Genomic DNA, 22,079 nt, shown 5'->3' with positions numbered 1-22,079 from the left:
CAAGTTTTCCTGTCTGAATGTTTCTTGGTGGAGCTAAGAAATTCCCCTTAATCAACAGATGGTGCAATCTCTCCTTTTATTACATTAGACTATCACAAGAGCATTTGTGACAACTTAGAAAATTAAACACTTCTAAAATGAAATACTGAAGAAAAAAAAAAAGCACACTAAATTGTTTTATTAATTTTTCTAATAAGAATACTACAATTTTGTCATATTCTTCCGTTTTTGTTTTTACTCTTTCTAGATCAATTCTAAAGTTGAGGTATAAAAGGAGTTCATACAGACTCACAGGTCTGAAAACAGTGGGGTTATATACAAGAGAAATGGAAAGACAGGTAGAGAGAGGGGTAAATACAACGGAAAGAGGGAGATACAAATATACTAATAAAAACAAATGAAGGTTTACAAAGACATTTGGTGCTGTGGAACTAAACCAAATGTTTTAAAATGTTAGTTTACCACAATATAATTTTTAGAGGTTAAATCTCTGCTGCAAAATGCATGAGTGCACAACGTTTATATATTGACATCAAGTATTTAGGCATTGATGTTCCTGCTGTAATAACGGTCCACAGTGACAAATCATCACTGAGGCAACAAAGGGGAAAATTATAATCCGATTAATTAAAAAGGGATGTTTAAGGTCCAAACAGGAGAAAAAAACAATAGTCCCACAGCACCACATTACATTTGTTCATCCTACACTGCAACTTGGTTATGTAACAAAAAAAACTAAAGATTATTCAAAGTCAATACAGAGTTATCATGAAGCCTGTGAAACGGTAGATATCAACCGAACAAAGTTTATAAAAGAAAAAAAGAAAATGTAGTGAAACATTACACAAACTGTACAGTGACATCCATTACAACAAGTAGAAAACAAAAAGGAGGGGTGTGTGATAATTTGGTGCGGCGGCGCCTTTACTCAGGACGCAGCCACAACAAGCTGCTGTGAGTAACAGGAAAAACAGGAAATATGGGATCAAACCTGAGCGCTTTTAAAGCTCAGGTTTTGTTCTGTAACATGTTTCAACACTCTTAAGGCTTTCCCTTACTATCAAAATGCTTCATTATTCACAGAGGTTTTATTGTATAAAACGGTTTTGAGAATGGAAAATCACCAAAATGATGCAGGCTTGTCCTAGATAAAGAGTTTCACTACACCCAGTGCTGCCTCTTTTTTTGGTAACAGAGGAGAGAGAAAAGCCCTTGCCCAATTGGCCATGAGACAAAGAGACAGGGCAGAGCACTTGCTTTCATGCTCATAACAAAAATACAGGTGTTATTACGGAGTTCGCTCCATCCATCGTTTATGAAGCCCCATTGAAAAAACAAAAAAGCGTCCAAAAGAGAAACCAACTTGAGGCACAACGACACCAAGAAGACACACGTACAAACAGAATTCCCTCCTCAGGTGTAAAAGGCGACTGCGCACAAATATAAAAAAAAAAAAACAACAAAAAAAACATTATTACATTTCTGAACTTTGTATATTTGGTTTTGGTACAACAATAGGTTGTTAAACATGTTGCCTCAGGCTCACAAGCTTAAATGTTTCAAGACGGGGATGAAAATCTAAGTTGAACCCCCGTCTTGTGTGTCATTAGCAGGTGGAAGCACCCAGTCTACATAATGCTAAAGTTCAAAGGAGCAGCAGCCCATTGGCTGGGATATCCCAGGAACCTTTTACGTCCACACAGACATCAACATGTGATGCACTTTTTTTTTTTTTTTGGTTTTGGTCTGACTGTAATAGTTTTTTTACCTCTTATTTAACTTTTTTTGTTAATACAAATGAAACTAAAAAAGGAAAAGAAAACAGTATAACACATAGAAGTCCTACATGCATGGAAGACAGTCACATTTCTAAAGTTCATGTCACATTTGTTCCAGTAATACATCGATGCCTCACGATCTTTCCACCCTTTTTGTCATAAAGATGTCATATTGAGCTCGTTTTTGGTGGCGGCTGGTGCATTCTTGGTGAAACAGCATTAGATAATAAAACTACAATCAAACTAGTGGACAGAAAGAAAGAAGAAAAGTCTACAAGCCTTCTACCAACACCCCCTATTGATTAGCAATGGAAAGAGCTATCGGTTACATACGCTCAACCAAAGAGATTTTCCCTTCTCTGACCTTTTCTCTTCACACCAGCCCTACCGTCTTTTATCCTGCCTGTTTTTGAGCAGTGATCCCCTTTGCCATCTTCCTCGAAAGATAGAAATCCATAACAAGGATGCTAACATTTGTGCTTGACACATCTTTTTTCGTCAGCTCACAATGAAAAATAGCTGTTACTTTTGGGGATAACTGCTCGCACATTTGTGCGAACATCGGTTGCTCTTTTTAAAATCCTAACGGAAGGACACACTGATGCAACAGTGTATTGTGTTAATTAGGCAGAGGGTAATCTCAGAGGAACACTGGGGCAGCACTTTGGTACAAGCAAGGTGAGCAGAGCTCCCTGGTGGTCCGTAACCACAGTTTGGCTGTCAAATGCCAAGGCTTCAGCAGATACGGGCAATTACACACAGTTTCCCAAAGCAAAGAGTTGAGTGTAAAGGTTAAAACAGCACATGAACAAGCTGTGGGAGTACTGTGTAAAGTTAACGTGCATATACACATAATGTACAGACATCATGATAATCTACACAGCTGGATGTGTTTCTCAAAGTCCTTGACAATAAGGATGTTTTCTTAATGTCTCTGAGCTCCATTCCTCTTTTAACTTTTAAAGAGTAGAGAATTGGAATGAAGGTGAAAGGAGAATTTCCTCCCAACTGCTGTACAGCTGTCCTGTGGTCCAGAACAACGTGTGTGAATGAAATGTGTATACAAATTTATGTGGCCCGTGAACAGGAGGTAATGGTTTTTTTTTTTAAAATTCAGACCACAGTAGGAATGAGAAGGCAGCAGAGAAAGCCGCCACATCAGTTGGAGGTGTCGGAGTGGACGCTGCCAGGTGGACCAGGAGGGGAGGTTACCAAGGGCGGGTTGGTGGTGTCCTGCCAGCTGTTAGCCTGCAATCCGACAGGGAGAGAGGCAGAACAGAAAGGAAGAGTGATGATTATTATTTCAGCATCTAATTGCTATTATTTTCTTTTTCTGTTTTCACCGACATGCACTTAGGGCAGCAACTAACAATCATTTTGAAAATCGATTATCTTTTCGCTTAATCGATTAATAAGTTAGCCAAAGGTTTCTTTAAGAAGATTTTTTTACAGAATTAAACCAGGTGAAACTGAAACTTTTTCCACTTGAGCAGTTCTGGATAGAGCATATGAACAGACAAAAAAGTTTTTTTTTAACTTAAATGCAAAATGCTTTTTTCAATTACAATTTTAGTATAATTGCTGCTATGTCAGCTAAATGCATTTTTAGAGTCTCTATACTCCAGTTAATGATAAATTGATCGCTACATTAGTTGATTATTTCAATAATTGATTTCTCCGATTAATTGTTTCAGCTCTAAATGCAGCTATAATATTTATGCAGGGTTGGCATCAGAAATAAAAATGTAAGACTATCATAGAAATTTAGGACCTAAATTAATATTGCAACGCCTACAAGAGGATGACTTTAAGCTATTTGTTTCCAATGTCAACAAAAACAACTGTAAGAAAACATAAATCTTGTCAAAATCTTATTAAAATAAATTTCAGCTGCATAACAGCAGCTATAAGACTAATTAGACCAGGACAGAAACTTTAAGTACTAACATCCAGGCGATGAGGGGTAAAGAGGCCACTACTTGACAACTCCTCATAGCCGCCCGTCAGGTGTGTAGCACGGTGCAGGGTATCCACCTGTCAAACACAAACAATTTATAAATAAACTAACATTTTAATGACTGACATTTTATTCTGTAATTTCAACAAAATGCAGACGTCATCCACAAACTTCTGCAGAATGCAGAAATAGCAGTCTACATTACCCACGCCCCCTTTGGATCATACTTTCAACCAGCAATTTTCTACCGTTCCTTTATGGAAGGTCCTATTAAGGGTTTGTTTAAGTTGACCCATCAAAATTACCCCTCTGATCAGCCTCGAGACATGATCACAGACCTATAGTGAACTACTACAAACTAGTAGTCTTTGATTCTCCAGCCTGTATAAAAGCATTACAGCAGAAATCTGTGGATTTTCAACACAGCAAAAAACACTCCAACTTGCAATAAATAATCACCAATTACAGAAACATTTTAACCCTTACTACACAGATAAGGGGGTAATACACAATGTTTGGATCTGCACAGGAACACGAGGACTCGCATGGACAGAAATGTTTGATACCGTTGGAAATAGAGGACAACCAAAAGGCAAAGAAACTGACCATTGATCAAAGAGATTATTGGTTTGAGCTCCATGTCTGACGCGGTTAAGAACTCTGATAGCCTTTGATAGCTTTTGACATAAATTCAAATCAAATGCAAGATAAAAAAAAATAAAAAAATCCAACTGTCCAATATTCCAATGCTCTCAACAGAAAGAATGGTCAGTTTGCACTATGGGGGGGGCAGGAACAGGTGGTAATAAAGTCAGGACAGGATCTGACAAAATGTCCAAAAGGGGAGTTACGCTACAAGGAAAAATTACAAGGATGCTCTATGGACGGTTTACACCACGGGGATCAATTCTATTCACTCTGCAGTCGTCCACTTTTCATACCTGCAGATGTAGAGAGGGGGTAAAGTTGAGACCCTCACCATTGAGGGAGCGTTGGCCAAGGTAGGTATCACCTGCACGAGAAAAGCTTTTTGACCCTGGTGACCCTTAAGGAAATATATGCGCATGTGTAGCTGGCTTGACCTGCACTATTCATCCATGCACACTTGAAACCGGATTGATTAACACACCATATGCATGTTTCCTGTTTTTGGTCAACTTGGACTACAAAAAGAAAAAAATTATTTATTTATTTATTTTAAATGTCCTAACTGCCAGAGATTTTCATTGAAAGATAAAAACAGATAAGACAAGATATCATGAAGAAAAGGAAATCAGCATATCTGGTTCATGCTTGGCTGTAATTTTCAGATTCCTGACTGTGTCCTGACTGGCTGTTTGACAATCATATGCAGGTATAGATTGTATGGGCATGCCCTGCTAAGGTAGCATAGAGGAAGTTTCGGATTTTTGCTGACCTAATAATAGAGTAGAATAAGTCCTGAATGGTCAGTCTGAAGAAACTCATTACTAAAAGCGATATAATAAACCAGATTTCCATTTCAAAATAGTACATGAACAAAGTGCTTACTTTTTAGGGACATGCTATGTAGTTTGAATAAACTAAATATTTATGTGCTTGGTTTTAAGGACCATTTCTATGCAGGCAGAGGGGAGGGGATTACTGGTTGTGCAGCTCTTTTTTCTCTGCGTGAGTTGTTGGTGCAATCCAAAAACCAGATGCCATCATGAGGAAGGGACCATGTGGAAATGTTCAGGCAACACCTTAAGACATAACCACTAAGTTGAAGCTTAGGTGACTAATAATGCTGCCAAGTTAGTGAAAAGACAACACAGTATACATTTTGGAGAAGCCCGGATCCATCTATGAAATAAATAGTCAGCACAGCTTAAAAGGTGGTGTACAAATACCATTACTGTAAATTTAGCAAAGTCCTATGAGACTGCTTGTGGAAAAATACCAAATGCATTTGACCATAGCGGTGTAGTTGTAAAGATGTTGTAAACATTTTGAATTGGAGGAGCTTATCTGGTTCATTGGTCAGATAAGGTCAGTAAACCACCACCTTACCACAATGGTTTGTTTACTGGATGTTGCAAGAGGAGATATTGTGAGACTTTTCACATTGAGAGGGTTTGAGGGTTAAAGCATGCCGCCAAAACATTCCTGTTCAGTTTGCAGCAAGTGCTGTAATCAGATTTTACTAGATTTTAATCAGTTCCATCAGAAAGGAAGTCTTGTTGTGACTCATGTTGGAAAAACTATTACCAAAACATCTGTGATAAATACCCTGATCCTCCATGGAAACCATGTCCATCTTTACAACTCAACCTGAACAGAAGTATGCTGAACATAAAAAAACAGCTAGAACATTAAATTACATTAATCCCTGTAAAGATCCACCAACTGAGCGAGATACATTACTAGTTGGAAATGGTGTAAACAGAAATTGAAGCAAAATGTCAGGACTTGGGTATTTCATCAGAGACACAAAACGGTTGAAAACGAAAGCAAACTTCAGGTCAGCTTTAAACAAAAGTTAAAAAGCTAGAAAAGTCTCAATGGGTCATTTATAAGCACATCTAGAAATTAGTAGAGATTAGGTCAATACCTGAGTTGGGTGTTGCTGGAGAGTTGGCCTGACTGGCTTGCGCTGACACATTTGCAGCATCCACCGCCGTTTTAACTGCGTACAGGTTCGCTTCTTCTTGGAACTTACCGATGTTCTTCTTATAGCGTATTCTCTTGTTGCCAAACCAATTAGACACCTGAAGAAAAGATGGATTTAATACTGAATAAACATTTATTAAGCCTCAGCATCCCTCTGAGGTTGAGGACAAATAGCATATTTAACTGAATATGGCAATAATGAAGCTAATAGTTTTAGCTTCTTAAGAACTATTTTCTTTCCCTTTAACATTTTGAACATTAGCTAACCAAGCCATTCACCTGAGATACAGTGATCCCACACTTTTTGGCCAGTTCCTCCTTTGCTTCCTCACTAGGGTAGGGGTTAGACAAGTGGGAGTAGAAATACTCGTTCAGCACTTCTGTTGCTTGCTTGTTGAAGTTGCGCCTCTTACGTCTGAAACGCACAAAAGATGTAATGAACAGGCTGGAGTAGGTATTTGCAGTGCATTGATTCATTGACAAAGTATCTTTGCATATGAATACAGTAAAAGTATTGCCAACACACAAAGACAGACCTGGCATCGAGGAAGCGTGAGCGTAAAATCATAACCGCCTCACAGGTGCTCTGTTTGAGCTGCATCTGAATGGAGCTAAATTTACGGTGGATTATGGCCACCATGCGTTCAATCTCCTTGGGAGAGATGGGCCGTGTGCGAGACTGCTCCCTCAGCAGGTTCATTACATGGTTGGTGAACTCGCTGCAGGCCTGGGGAAAAAAAAGACAGGAGTTAAGTGCTGCTGTTAAAAGATGGGATATATGTGGTACCATGTGTTGCTAAACAGTGCTGATTTGCTGATTAGAGTTGCACTCATCAGATGGCTTCATTTCATTAGTAAGTTTCTAGTAACATTTCGGCAGCAATAATATTGGGTGCTGCTATGGCATGGAGGTAGAACGCATGACCATCGTAGTTTCGGGTCCCGGTCCTGCTGATCTTTGCTGAATGTGACCTTCTAACCCACTTACCTGTCTCCATACTTTCCTAAATGACAAAATAAAGGCCACCAAGGGCTTAAAAAAAAAAAGAAGTAACAATAATATCTGTTGTTTTAAATCTTTAACTGGGCTTAGAAAGGGAATTTATTTTTTCTATCTTGAGGAAAACACTGAAGATTGATTTGTATATAAAACAGAGACAATATGGATGCTATTAATGCAAAGGAAGCAGTTATTTTTCTCTTTTTTACTAAAGCAGCGATCTGAGCCAATCAAACCACAGTGGCCAACTCCTGCTTCTGATTATTTCAACGATGCCTCTAGTTAGGGCTGGGCAATAAGATGATACATATCGTACAGAAAAGTCTCTATAGTGCTAAATCTATTCTATCCTTTCTAACACCATTTTATTTTGTATTCAAGCAAATATACTTTTTTTTGTCCACAAAGAAGTGCTGGCTTGCGTTTTTGTAACAGGCCGAAGCTTTATGGCTTCTGACTAAGCTACAGGTTTGTAACATCCTTTACATTACTTAACTCATGAGAGATGATAGATGCAGACGCAGGAGGCTGAAGTTTTAAACCAATGGATGCAACAAACAGAAACAGCTATGCAGGCAGACCAAGATGAAGGACTTTTACCAAAAAGAGGGGTACGTCTGATTTGGTTACATTTAGGAGTCAAGAAGTCGGACACAGAGCAGAAAAAGGTAATTTGCAAACTATGCTACAAGACTGTTCCCTCACCTAAAGAAGAACCACGAGGTTCAAAAGTGCGAGGTTGAGCAAGTTGTGAAATAGTGGGAGGAAGTTGCAAAAATAAAATCTATAGCCTGTCGAGGATAATGGAGTCGTTAGCCCGATGCACCACGTATGAGAAAACTTCTCAGCGCCGTAAAAAAATTACAGTTGCCATCGCACATTACATGTGTAAAGACGAGCTTCCAAGAACTTATTAAAGTCCTTGACCCGAGGTACTGTATACCCAGTCATAAGCACTTCAGTCTCACTTTAATTTATTCATTTTGGTAATTCCATTTAAATACATATAGTATTTTGAAAAAGAATGTGAAGGCTACGGTAGCGCCACCACCGCCTCATCTTTTGGCATCTGATGCATAGATATCGCAGCAATACACTTTATTTTGCTCATTTGTGAGAGTTCTTTAAATGTCATTTCAAAATAAAGTAAAAAAAAAAAGTAAGCAATTATATTGTTGTGTCATATTTTTCAGAGATCAGCTGAAAAAGTACTTAATTGGGGCATATCTCAATATATAAAGTTATTGTGATATAAAATAGTCCATATCATGGACATGTCATGTCATTAGGGCTGGGTATTGTTCAAAAATTTTCGGTTCCGGTACCAATACTGATACCTTCACTTCGATACCGGTTCCTGAACGATAGTTTTTTCGATACCAGTTTTATAATATCAATTCGAGAAAAAAAAAGAAAATTACACAACATAAAAAAGTACAAATCTTGAGTTTTATTTTAAGCTCTGTTTTTCCATTTACATTTTTCCTCTTACATAAAAAAAAAAATTCAGTGTCTAATATTCACTGTTACATTGTGAGGACCTTTTTACTTTGCAGTTTTCCTTTAGAAAAATTACCATGTCTGACAAACAAGCCCATTGAATGGGATCCTACTGACAGCGCACCGCTGGTATGTGGGGGTCCGAGCGGCTCCCACAGAAATATTGGAAGGCAGGATGAACTGACTGCACTGATTAAGTTTTCAGGTGGACTTTCCCACTTAAAAACATATTAAAACTACTTTATTCCCACTGATCACAGCAAATATAGCTGCAAGGTAAATAAAGGATAGAGTAGCTCCGCCCAACGCGCGTCAAAGCCACTTTTGCACCGCGCAGCCAGAGCAGCAAAGCTTCTTCAGCCGCGCGTCAGAAGCTGGTACAAGCAGCAAAAAAGAAGCAGCAGACGTGATTTTGCTGCTCTTGCTGCGTCCAGTTTGAAAGCAGCATTCTCCAAGAGTGTCTCGCATTATTCACTCCGCTCTGGCTTTGCTCTGCCCACGGGCTGCTGAGAGGAGGATGGTCGCGCCGGCTGCGGTCCGCTCTTCTTGCAGTCAAACACAGAGCAACTTTCTGCTCTTAAATTATTTCCGTGCACGATGTATTGCATTGCGCACTATTGGCATCAGTCTTAATAAAGTGAAGCCGCACTTTTGACCTGGGGGGCATTTTAAAGGGGTTCCGCGACGCTCACAACCAGTTCACATGAACCCTGGCTGTAGGCGTGACCACCTGTGTATTTTTCCTGGATGACGCAATCACGTTAAGTGTTAGAGCCAATCACCGAAACTTGGTACCGAAAGACGAGGCATGTTTCGATACTCTGTAGAACCGAAGCATTTCGGTCGGTACCATAAAAGTACAGAAGTTCGGTACCCAGCCCTACATGTCATATATGATTTTTTTTCCATATCACCAAGCAATACCTCTAGTAATAGCTATAAACAACAGAAATTGCAGTAGTTAAGATTCCTGAAAAATAATAACCATCCATGTGATAGAAAAGTATCTAAGATTTTTTTTGTTTCCCATTATAAAACTTATTTCTTTCCTATTAATATCTTTATTTTGTTCAGTATTTACCAAATGAGGATTAAGATAAGTCCAATGTCAACATTTAATTTTGATCAGAACAAACCTGTTCATATTTCTCCAGCTCTGAATGATATATCTGACGGATTTGGGCAAGTTTGGCTCTGTAGTCGGAGTGTTCAATGCTGCTGTCGGTAGGTGAGCCCCCTGCTGCGGCTGCAGCTGCGGCTGCTGCAGCCGATCCTCCGCCTTTCTCTGGGCCTGATACTCCCTCTGCAAGCAACATGTTGTCCAACCTCATAATTTGGGGGTCTGGAGGGTCTTCTTCCTGCACACCTCGTATACTCAGGACTGGTGGAAAAAAAGAAGAAAGGACAAACAAGTCAGCTATAAATCTAAGGAAATACTCTTAACAGTGTATCTACTAAAGCTTCATCATTAAGAAAAAACAGCAAAACTCATCATCCAAGTCCATTTTCTGTTTAAGGTGAATTTCTTCTAAATGAACAGCAGAGGGCAGTATGGTCTCTCCGTGGCAGGCTGCCAGAGATAAGGGCATGAGGCATGAGGCCAGTAATAGAGGTGCATGTGCTGTCACTATGAGCCCCAGTGGCCATAAGTATAGTTATCAGTTGCTGCTCTCCACCACTGTATTATACCAGGACCTCTGTCAGCATACAGCCTCGCTCTCATCTCTCTCTCTCACACACATACATTTACAGACACATACACACTCACCCTTCTAGACACCACTCTGTTACTCAGGTTTTAACTTCAGACAACCCTTTCTCAGGACCTGCAGCCTTTTACACTTCACTAAATTTCCCTTCGCCTCTATTGCTTTTCTATCATTCAACTTCAGAAAGTAAAAGAAGCTTCTAACACAGCTCAAGTCCCTCACCTTAAAACAAAAGTTTAGAGAATTAGAACATGGAAAATTATAAAGGATCCTTGATTATATGTTTGGATCCCTTTTAAAAAATTGTACGTTGGCTGTTTAAAGTATTCACGAGTTTAGTAATTTTTCTTTTTCAATATTTTGGTCCAACTGGCATAAATACAAAATAATGTTTGTAACATATTTTGTTTTATAGGATAAATACAGGTTCAACATGTGTTCACAGACTTTATTTCCTTTAACAGGACACTAGATTCAGGAGACTAAGCGAGAACCAGAGCAAGACAGATCCAAACAGTATGGATTAAAATAACGGCCATGAATAATCCAGCTACAATGGTTGTTGTATAAGGCAAACTTCCCCTTTAAGGTTATTCACATTTGTCACTTCTCAGTGATTTCTAAACTTATGAGTTCACTTTAGAGTGAAATTAGTATCTCTTTCAAAATGTCTGCTGCATTGTAGAGTTTAATGGTTGCATTTCTTCAAAGTTATTTAAAATCATATGTCACGTGAAGCGATCAAGGAGGGCCCATAGGAACAGTGGGTTTTAGTGCAACATTTTCTTTTTTCTCCAAGTTATTTTAGTAAGTCTTTTCCAGCATGGTACCAGGCTCACCTTAGCCTCTTTCCTCCTGTTTTTTTATTGTTTCTGCTTGCCTTTCTCTCTACCTTATGTTTCTTCTCCACCAAAGGCACATTCCTGCTGTGCTGTGTTGCTCCCCCATCTCAGGGCTTAGGAATGCAGCAGACCAAGTTGCCTGAACTAATGACCCTGATTCGCCCATCTCTTTCCCTCCTTTTTGCTCTCTCTCCCCCTTTTTAAAAAAAACACAAATGATCTCTGCACTCTTTAGATAGAAAACCAACAGCCTTTTAAATTTGACTGTCAAAGACCAATAATACTCGTCTACTTAAAACTTTGTTGTGGTTGAAGTTTGAAGAAAACTGACGAGGTTTGTCAAGTAGTTTATATTTTTAATTTTACTGCCAATCCACTGAGAAATACAATGACCCACCGACAAGAGGGCAACTGCTGCTCTTGGAGCTTCTCACCTCAACCCCCCCCACCTCCTTTTTACTGTGACTCATTATGGCCCCCAGCTGTAGCCTAATGCCCCAACATTCCCCTAATTACTCCAATTAAGCCGTGATTACCCAGAATTGCACTCATGAACAATCTAGTGGCCTAGTGATATCACAGCAGCTGTTGAGATGAGTAAAAATAGAGCCCAAATCAAACCCATGAGATTTACGTAAAAAACTCCACTGTCACCAAAAAGCAAAATGACTATTTCCACAAGCTGAAAATATCATTAGAACTAAATATTTCTAATAATGTTTTTGTCCCTAAAACCGAAGAGCTGAAAGCACCAACATGTTAATATTTTCTGATACAACAGGACAGGCAACAGCCAACATCCATAGCTTTTAGAAATAACCATTATGCATATGTTACAAGCCTAGCTGGGCGGTGTGGCATTGGAAGACTAAGCGAGCAACACATACTATGAAATATTCAGGGTATCCAGCTGGGCTCTCTCTGCATACATAATCATTCTCATTTCTGCACAGCCAAAGTAGAAATATTGTGCCATGCAGATACAACACACAAAATAATAATACAAAAAAAGTGGTGCAGGTAAAGGTGAACAACTCTGCCAACAGTGGTAGTGCTGTACATTAACTGCAATGCTTTCCCTACATAGGCATAGATAAGGCTTAAACGCTGTCAGTATATCATTGCTCAGCTCAGAGCACAAGCTTTATCCTTGTCTGTCTTTTACCTCGCTAGCATCCCCTTTTTCACTCCGTCTCCCCCAACACACATCCCCTCCCCCTTCTCCCTTTCAACGCAGCCCTACTACACAAGCACACACACACACACCTCCCCCTGTGCCCCCCACCCCCACCCCCTGTTCTCCATTTCAGTCGAGTTCTCCATGTGAGCCGCAATCCCTCATGCTGTCAGCCCCCCCTTTCCCTCTCTCTGTAGACAGACAGGATTAGCATTTTAATTGCATCAGCTCCCTTGGGTATTCTCAGCCTTTCACTGGGAGAGAGCAAGGGATCTAGAGAGAGAGAAGTAAAAAAAAAAAAAGGGGGAAAAAGGTAAGGAGAGGGAGGGTAGAAGGAGAACCAAGGAGAATTGAAAAAGGAGTCACAGAAGAAGATATGTGTTCAGGGAAGAAAGGGACTGAGAAAGAGGGGCAACAGAACTACGCTAAATCTGGAGTACAGATGCACCAGAGAGCAGAACTGGTGAAAAAGAAACCATAGTGAACACCTCGGGTTGTCCCATGCACTACAAACAACTTGGATACAAGAAAACGTATAATTACTGTTAAACTATTAAATATATGCAACTCAAATAAGCAAATAAATTCTTAGAAACTGAAGAAATTACAACATATGAATATATTTTCAAGGAATAAATAGCGCTTCATAAAAAAAAAAACAGGGTTAGATTCGAAAACAAGTTCCAGAGTGGAAGTATTCAAAAACCTTCCTGGCTCATTTTTACACAGTAAAAACAATCTGCCGTAGGGGGGGAGCACCTGCACATGTATGTGCAGTATGACTCATTAATGAGGCATTTTTAAGCAGGGAGTGTTGGTAAATATGGGGATGTTGAAGAGTTTCAAAAATATACTGCCAACTAGTGGTGTGGTTTACTAGTTGAGTAAATTCAGTTTGCAAGTAAAATGATCTAATGTTAATGCACTAACAAAAATAATCCTATTTCAAATGTATTGTTGCTTTGTGCATTGGTACTAAAATACCCTTTTAACCATCTCCATGCTTTTTGTTAAGAGAGGTGATGCAATGAGGGGGGTTGAAGTCTGCCTGCCCTGCAGGCTCAGTTAAAGCCACATTTCCGGATATCTTGCAGGACTCTGATTTGGTGCAAGCCTGAACTAGAGCTGTACGTGTTTATATTTGAAGCTGCTACAGTACTTTTTCAAAAGCACAGGAAAAATGTACCAAAAAGATAAACGCATTACACAAAACCCGGCTTTAGAAACATATATTTTATTTATTCTGCAAAGACAATTTGTAAAAAGCACCATGATCTAAAATGTCTTCTTTATCTGGAGTATTTAGCGGCATTTTAAGTGTAAACAAAGCTTAGCAATACCATATACAGCGCAACAGAATTGGTACAAGTTTGTCTGGAATTATTTTTAAAAAATAAATGGTATGCAACTTTGGACCAGATGCTGCATCCCACCGACTATCGTTTTGAGCTGTGGATTTTATTTCTTAAAGCCCAGAGATGTTAAGAATACGGCCATCACCACTTAGAATTCACGCATAGCCGAAAACAGCATAAAGTTGGCGAATTTGTTTAATACTTTGGAAGGAAAGCTTGTTTTTGAAACAGGCTTAACTGAGTCAAACTTTTATTCATATCATTTTTGTGCAGATGTTTATATATCTTATGCTAATATCTGAATGTAAGCAAACATACAAACATGTTAAAATAGTAAAGAATCTCTGACTGTTAACACATAAAAATGGTACAAGAGTAGCCTTCTTATCCGAATTTCCTGCTACTTTGTTTCCTCTCCAAAAAGGCAGTATTTTTGTTAAGTACTGTCAACTTAATGAGCCCAATCCATATGCTCGTTCCTGCTTTAAGCAGCTCACACTAATCAGCATCTGTTTGGGTAGTTCACCAGAGTCCTGTTGCACACAGCCCCCCACTATGACATACACACACCCACACAAACACAGAGAGAGGTACGGATTGAGAGTAAACACTGTGTGGTCTGACTGAAGTGTAAATGGGAGAAGTCACACCTTAGGCAAACACAACACTTCAATCCAGCACATCATTAGTAAGCCATTAATTAACCAAAGTGAGCGTGGGACACTTAGGCATTATTAAAAAACACAAACAAACACAAGGTGGGAAAAACAACAACTATTTAAATGAAACAGAAAAAAAAAAAACTATCAAACTTTCCGGTTACCTTCTCCTTGCAAACAACATTTTCTCATAGAATTACGAAGCATATTTGTTTAGGATTCACAAACATTCTTTAAAAAACACAAATAATAAGCCGGTAGGATCTAATATCATTTCTTTTGCATACAATTAAAATCATGACATAACCCTACGTGTTCAAGTGAAAGGAAGAAGAGAAGTTCAAACTGTTTAAATGTCAATATCATTAATTGCCAGAACTCTTACTGTGGTTTGCCATGATTTTTTGCTTTATTTCTAGAGAATTTTGAGAAGTTTGTAACCAGACAGTAATTGTATGTATTGTATGAAAATTAAAGAATAACTCATTAACAAAACTTCTCAAAGAAAATCAGCAAATTTTTATCCACTGTTATGCAGCTACTAACATGACATTATCAGTAAAGTACATTTCAGAGCACAGAGAGAAGAAAAGACACGAAGAAAGAATTGAAAATGTCACATGAGGATGAGGAGGATGATGAAGAGCACCAAAGCAGGAGGCTTGTTACAGCCCTGCTAGGATCTTCCTCCAGTCAACTCTCATCAGGCCAGCTGCCTCCTGTGCTCATTAGCACAGACTCTTAAGGAGCTCCTAAAGACTTTGTGAAAAATGAACGCTCATTTGAGAGGTCGTTAATTTGCACTGTTATGCAAATTTGGTGGCAATTAAGCCATAGATCAGAGGAGCGGTGCCCATTTATAACAAGTGAACAAGCATTATGACACAGTCAGATGGTGCCAGAGAGAACTGGGGCGACATGGTTAGTCTGCTCGGTTCAAATGTAGCACCTCGGTTCTGAATAAAACCAATTTGCTATCAGCATGAATCACTGAGCAAAAGAAAAAAAAATGTACACGACCACTGAATCTGTTAACAAAAATACATCACAAGCACAAACTTGTTTAAATGTAACAACACAATGAAACAAACTGACACCGCTTCTCAAAATATGTCTATAATCTAAAAAAAAAAAAATAAATAAATCTGTGACTTAACATTAATCTGCACATACAGTACTAGCCATCCAGATATTCACAGTAATGTAGCAAACTAAGTAACAATGCGTATCGTCTTCGCGTTAATGTTTCCCCCCCTCCCTCTTCCATCCTGATGTTTCTATTTCTTCTTAACATTAATGACATGGTGTGAAATAGACGAACATATTGTCTGGGACAGCTATGTGCACAACAGCTAAGGGGTGGAAGGCACCCATCAATTGTAATTAATCCTTAATTAGTCAGGATTAGGAGTTGGGCTCAGAGACTCTCCCATCCCACTACCACCAAACAAGTACAACCCAGCTGAGACTTAATTTACATATCTTTAATTAGAGATATACCGACTTTCTTTAAGAACACAACCTAAGTAGTTTGAATAGTGCAGACATATTAAAAATGGAAGATAGCAGGACCATATTTATTTGTGATGAACAATACAGACAGCGCAGAAAATAGCCGTGTGAACCAAACATGTGCATAAAATGCCTTGGTCTTTAATTTTATTTTACCTGGTTGTTTTTTTTTTATTGAGTAATTGTAACAACTAGAAAAATAAAATTAATGCATAGAAAATTTTGATTAATTTCTAAACAATTTCATGAGCCTACAACAAAAAGCTATTGTAGTAAACTATGATAAAAATGTATGCATACATGTATTCATTTAGAAATCTTGATACTTTTCAATTGCAGAGCTATAAGAAATAAAAATTTTGTGAAAAGATTCCCCTTAATAGTCAAAAGCCTAGTTCCTTCAGGAATAATACCACACGGGGAAGTCAACTGGCCCACACGCCATTAGGTTTATGCAAAAGTCTGAGGTGTTCTTGATCCCTGGTTAGAGTTGGGTTGTGTGTCTGAGTGTGTGTGGGGGCGTCTGTCAGGGCCAGGGGTCTGTGTGATATTAGCCGTCTGCCAATCTGGCTTGGGGAATGGACACCAAGTAATTACTCTTGCTCTTACTGCCTCATCAATCTCTGTATCACTCTTGCACCCCCTTTAACACATTGTCTTTTTTCATCCTCTTCCTGAACGAAGTAGTTGGGGGGGGAGGGGGGGGGGGGGGGGGGGGAATGAATGGCAGGATATCACAATACATACAAATCCAAATCTTATCAAAAAATAAAAAAATATTGTCAAAAACTCATCTTGAGAACTTGAGAGAAATGTTAACTGTACAACAAGCATCTTTAAGGATATAAAATAAAAAAAAATGTGACAGGTACTATAATATAGATCTTAAGGGAACTATCTCTATCCTGTAGACATGAAAGCCTAAAATAGATTCAACCTTTCTTTCATATAAAATATAATAAAATACCTCCCTCAGGTTCTGAAGTACTCATAAAAGTTTATGGCTCCGTTCCAGATTAAACGGCTAGAAAACTAATAATAATTAGGTTGTTTTAACGAGGCAAGTGATTCACATCACTTTATTTAGTGAGCTCAGCCAAAAGCTGTGGAACAAAAATATCTAAACTGGTGCATGTGGTGCCATTTTATTTCTGATAAGAAAAAGGAAGCATCACTAACTAGTGTGTCTTTTCATTTGTATTCAAAAGAGGCTAATAATAAAAGGAAATGGGAATTATGTCCCATATTTGACATAATGCCCTAAATATCCATCTTTCTGTTCAATACAGAAATTAAGGACCAAAACAGATAAAACTGGTAAAAAGCTTCTCTACTGATGAGTTATTAACTTCTGGATGGAACCGGAATTATAGATACCTGGTTTTAGTGAAATGTGCTAAACATTTCTTACTGGCTAATTATCCCTGTTTATTTTCAGTTATCTCCTAGTTGCTCTATAGTTCATATAAACCATTACTTTTCAATAACGCAACATATTTTTTGCTCCTGTTTGCAAGCCTCTAAAAGCAAAGACTTGTGTTAAATTCAGTTTTTCACTTAATTCAGTGTTTTATAGGTGCTTACATTCAACAAAAAAAGTCAGCAAGCTTCAATTCAGATATTAATTAACCAAATCAAATAAAGCTACAGACTGCCACCTCCAGCAGATATTAAGCTCTGTGGGTTGATTCTTTAGTCAAAGCCATCCGTTAGGGTTTTAAACCAGTAACATTACAACATTTTACAGCATGCATGTTTAAAGACACTAAACAACATAAAGGATTAACAGATTTTAAGTTTGAATGAAGGGGGTGCACACAGAAATGCTGTTTCTGTTCCTCTGGGAAGTAATCACATCATTTAATTATTAAAAAGTGGGTAGATTATTTCATTTATTCGAGCTAGAAATTGTTTTAATAAAAACTACTATAATTGGTAAAGTCCAAGGACCCTAAAGGGCTTTAATCTACATTTGGCCATTCACCCATTCACACACTGATGGTGGCAAGCCAAATTGTAGAGACAGTTGCCCTGAGGCTCACAGACAGAAGCCAGAAGGTGAATGTTTTGCCCAAGGGCACAACGACTTGGGTGGACTATGCTGGGATTTGAGCCAGCAACTTCAATTGCAAGACAAACTCCTGCACCCAAGCCCTAAATAGAGCTCTTTTGCAGGTTGTGATCTAGAGTGGAGGTCACTGATCTCAGAAAAAAAGTTTCCAAAGAGGTACAGCGTGACTAAACATACATTTTAAAGTGTAATCCCTTTAATATAATTGTTGCCTTTTTGGTGGTACGCATTATATTTTCAAAGATGGAAATGTTTTTTTTTTTAGACTTAAGACTTACAGAGTGTATACAAAACGAAATTTCATTTTTTACAGCACACAGAACATTTCCATTCCATAGAGTGCAACATTGAAGACATGGTGCAAAAACACATTGATATGGAAGTTTAGAACATTAAATATGCATGGTGAAAATATGCGGAATTTTGGTTTGGTGTTATCAGTTTGATGCAGAGTCTGTGTCTTGAGTTTTCTTAACATTTCCATTTCTCTCCCATGAACATCCAGGAGTCTGGATCAGTGCAGACAAAAAAATATATAGATATAGATCCAGAATAGGGATGCAAACAATCAACAGGTAATAGACCTATTAATTTGTCAAATAATGCTTTATTAGATTTAAACTTTATTACCTCCCACTGCCTTTCAGTATTGTGGTGTAGAGTGTCCTGCAGTTTGGCATTAGGTGGAGCCAGACAATGGTATTTATAATCATGCATGGATGGCATGCCGGAACAGAAATGTGAAACTATCCAAACTTAGTGTAGCTCAGGATTACTTATGATTTAATAAAGACAAGTAAGAAGAATGCACAAGAGGGGGGCAGCAGCCCTCAGATGGTGGTTTGCAAAAATTCCCCAACAAACCGGTCCAGCTGAGCTTCCTGAGGCATCGAACCATAGAACGGAGACTGATCCTAATGAGTAAGATGGTTTTTAGCATTTTAGATTATGGTTTTATGCAGATTGTACGGCAAAAAGTGATAGAATCAGATGTAATTAAACATGAGAAGGAAACCCAACAGATTTAAGTCTTCAAACCAGGGTTGCAACAAACATGCAGTAAGTTTCAATATAATGCAAGGACAGCACTGTAATACACTTTATGACTTTTGTATAGTAAAAAAACTGATTTGGGGACAAGTTTCCCTTTTAGTTATGACCTGAATCGAGGTAATTGAGCCATGCTGCATGCAGGAACAATGTCAAAATTACAGATACAATGACAAAAATACAGAGGACATTATGCAAAACATTTGTAACATAGTATCAATGTTGACTGTGAGGGGCTATCCTAAGTTAATGGGGCAGAGTTTTAACATTCCATTGACAGCAACCATAACCAACATGGTAGAAGCAGGACTAACAGTACAAAGTGCTTCTCCAACCCTCTGATTGGTGGATTACACTCCAAACAGCTATATTACTATACAGAAGCGGTTAGTAAATCTGACAGATAGGTAAGGGTGTAACTCAGCAGCTTTCTTAGAAGTTCAGTGTTATACCGATTTGCTTAGGGAATGATACTTCTTTAAGAATACCATCAAATCCATCTGAATATAAAATCCATTACTATGACTGTTACCAATATGAAGCAATAATATCTGCCCTTCTAACAAGTATATTCCTATGTGTTTTCCTCAAATATGGTTTGAGGTTTTTTCCATGCTCCTTAAGTCGAAGGGAAATCATTTTAAATGTCAAATCATTCTGGCTTAAACATGAATATAAATGTACTCTTTAGCAGACCATATTGTCCCAGTCTTAAAATCTGTGTTTTTTTCCTTGTTATCTCATGCAGGCCAGCTAGTTATACGTCAGCCAGTACACTCACATTTGGCCAATCATACATAAACGGTAATCTGTAAATCATGTTTTCCCCCATCATAGCATCTTGATTCATATGTCGCAGCTAATACACGCAACAGTTGAAATAAGCAATAAAAATCGTTTACTTTACCATTGAGTTACATCCCAGTGTTCACTGGGATGGACTTCTGCGTCTTTGGCAGGCTTAGAGCTAACAGAACTGGCAGCGATTCGAGAGAAGGGCTCAAACATGTACGGCTTTAAGCCTTCTACACCAAACGAAGCTTCTGCCGCCCTGGCGTCTTCTTCCACAACATCGCCATCCCCACTTTCCTCCTCTAATTGAAAAATGTATGATGGAGGAGACTCATCCACGACCTCCGAACACAAAACTCTCCTCCTCTTGCATGTTTCCACTGTCCATAGCGTTCCTTGACAGTGTTGTTTCTAAGTCACCAATTTAGTGCTACTAGGTACCAATAAAATTTCCGATTGGTAACCTACTAGCACTAAGTTGCTAACTGGTTAGCAAGATGCTTCAGAGAAACTGGCCACAACCAAACTTGCTTGCGAACCTTCCACAACAACCATCCCGCCCCCTTGATAAATGACCAATCACATTCACTTCATTCATTCGTGTAACGCCATGGACCACTCGGCAAAATTCCGAAATGCAACTGTTGGTACAGCCGTTACCCTACGACTTTAAGACATCAAGCAGGATTCTTCTAAATATATATAAAAAATAACAATTCTATATCATCTGTTCACTATACAAGATTCTTGCCAGCAAAACTCGCCATTACAGTGAAACTATGCTGAATTTTAATGTGCGCAATGGCCAAGGAGCTTTTTTCTTCTTAAAAACATAGTTCTTTGAAAATAAACATGGGTTGTTTTCTGGTGTGTTTTGTTAAAGAAGGACATGCTTTTATTGTTTTATTATAAAAAAAATATGAGCATCATTTCTTTAAATGTGTGACTGCAAACTGGTGGGTCTGTTCAGAAAGTTTGCCTCTTGATGCTGATTCATATTTTGAACTAAATAAATGACTGAAGTGAGTTCGCAATTTATGTCTGATTATGTAAATGCGAAGTATGAGTATACGGATAGGCCTAGTTAGCATTTAGTACCAATGGGTGCATATTATATATATATATATATATATATATATATATATATATATATATATATATATATATATATATATATATATATATATATATATATATATATATATATATATATATATATATATTTTACAGGGAACTAAATCTTGGTAACTGACAAGAGACATCAACCCATTTGCTGCCACATTTTATTGAGGCCTGTGTAACTGATGCAATACCAACTGTTTTTGAGGAGTTATATAATGCACATTTATCTACATTTTTCAATGCATGAAACTAAACACACCAGATGCAGTCGAAGTCCGAACTTCTAAAAAAAAAAAAAAAAAACAGCTGTAAAATTTTTTGTCATGAAAAGAGACTTGGTTAGGATGGCAGAGGAGAGTGAGTGAATTGTTCTCATGTTAACAGCAAAAGGAAATAAAAGCAAAAGCATGCATAAAACTAAAGACAAACTGGTTTCAATGAACTGCAGTGGCTTATTTGAGGTTCTGGTATTAGTTGTCCCATTGCACCATGAGCTATTATTACAACAACTACCCATGAGACCAAGAGAGTAAAGATCCAAGTTAAAGCAAAAATCTCTGATCATTTGCAGAGGCGCTTCAAGTAATCTTATTTTTTTCTTGTAATGCATCTTCAATAAAACATTGAGAAAACTTGTAGTTCACGGAGACAGAGGTCATGTTTCATGTGGGATCTTAGAACAGCGCTGGAACTGTTGTAAAATGGGGGTGTTTTGGGGTGGTGGCAGAGGGGGAGGGTGGGTAGTGACATTTGCGAAGAACATTTCCTTTACAATGAAAACAATCTAACCAACTGCAGTACTCAAAGGAATTCACCTCCCCTCCCCCATCTCCCCTCCTCCAACCCCAACCATTACATTACCATATCAAAGCCCCGAGTTCAGAGTAAGTCTTCTCTTTCAAGAATGGGAGTGCGGCAGGGAGA

At 38.4% G+C, this 22,079-nt stretch overlaps 1 protein-coding gene across 4 annotated transcripts in view; it reads right to left on the bottom strand.

Moving 5' to 3' along the window:
• Window positions 1–2,886: 2,886 nt before the first annotated feature.
• pbx4 (pre-B-cell leukemia transcription factor 4) overlaps window positions 2,887–22,079 on the bottom strand; it is a 28,202-nt gene continuing 9,009 nt past the window's right edge. For 2 of the 4 annotated variants that reach the window (XM_038287951.1, XM_038287952.1), the window contains 7 exons: window positions 10,003–10,247; window positions 6,903–7,093; window positions 6,646–6,781; window positions 6,308–6,464; window positions 4,677–4,747; window positions 3,726–3,812; window positions 2,890–3,026 (listed from right to left, as the gene is read on the bottom strand). In XM_038287951.1, the coding sequence (XP_038143879.1) occupies window positions 2,937–3,026; window positions 3,726–3,812; window positions 4,677–4,747; window positions 6,308–6,464; window positions 6,646–6,781; window positions 6,903–7,093; window positions 10,003–10,247 (977 nt within the window). In that variant the 3' untranslated portion in view covers window positions 2,890–2,936. Of the gene's footprint in view, window positions 3,027–3,725; window positions 3,813–4,676; window positions 4,748–6,307; window positions 6,465–6,645; window positions 6,782–6,902; window positions 7,094–10,002; window positions 10,248–22,079 lie in introns of all 4 variants that reach the window. The other 2 variants (XM_038287953.1, XM_038287954.1) reach the window with 1 other exon arrangement.

This window comes from Cyprinodon tularosa, unplaced genomic scaffold (assembly GCF_016077235.1).
Source record: "Cyprinodon tularosa strain WSP-4 unplaced genomic scaffold, ASM1607723v1 ctg246, whole genome shotgun sequence".
Classification (NCBI taxonomy): domain Eukaryota; kingdom Metazoa; phylum Chordata; class Actinopteri; order Cyprinodontiformes; family Cyprinodontidae; genus Cyprinodon; species Cyprinodon tularosa.
Note: the sequence above shows the minus strand (reverse complement) of the source record. Positions and strands in the feature narration are given on the sequence as shown.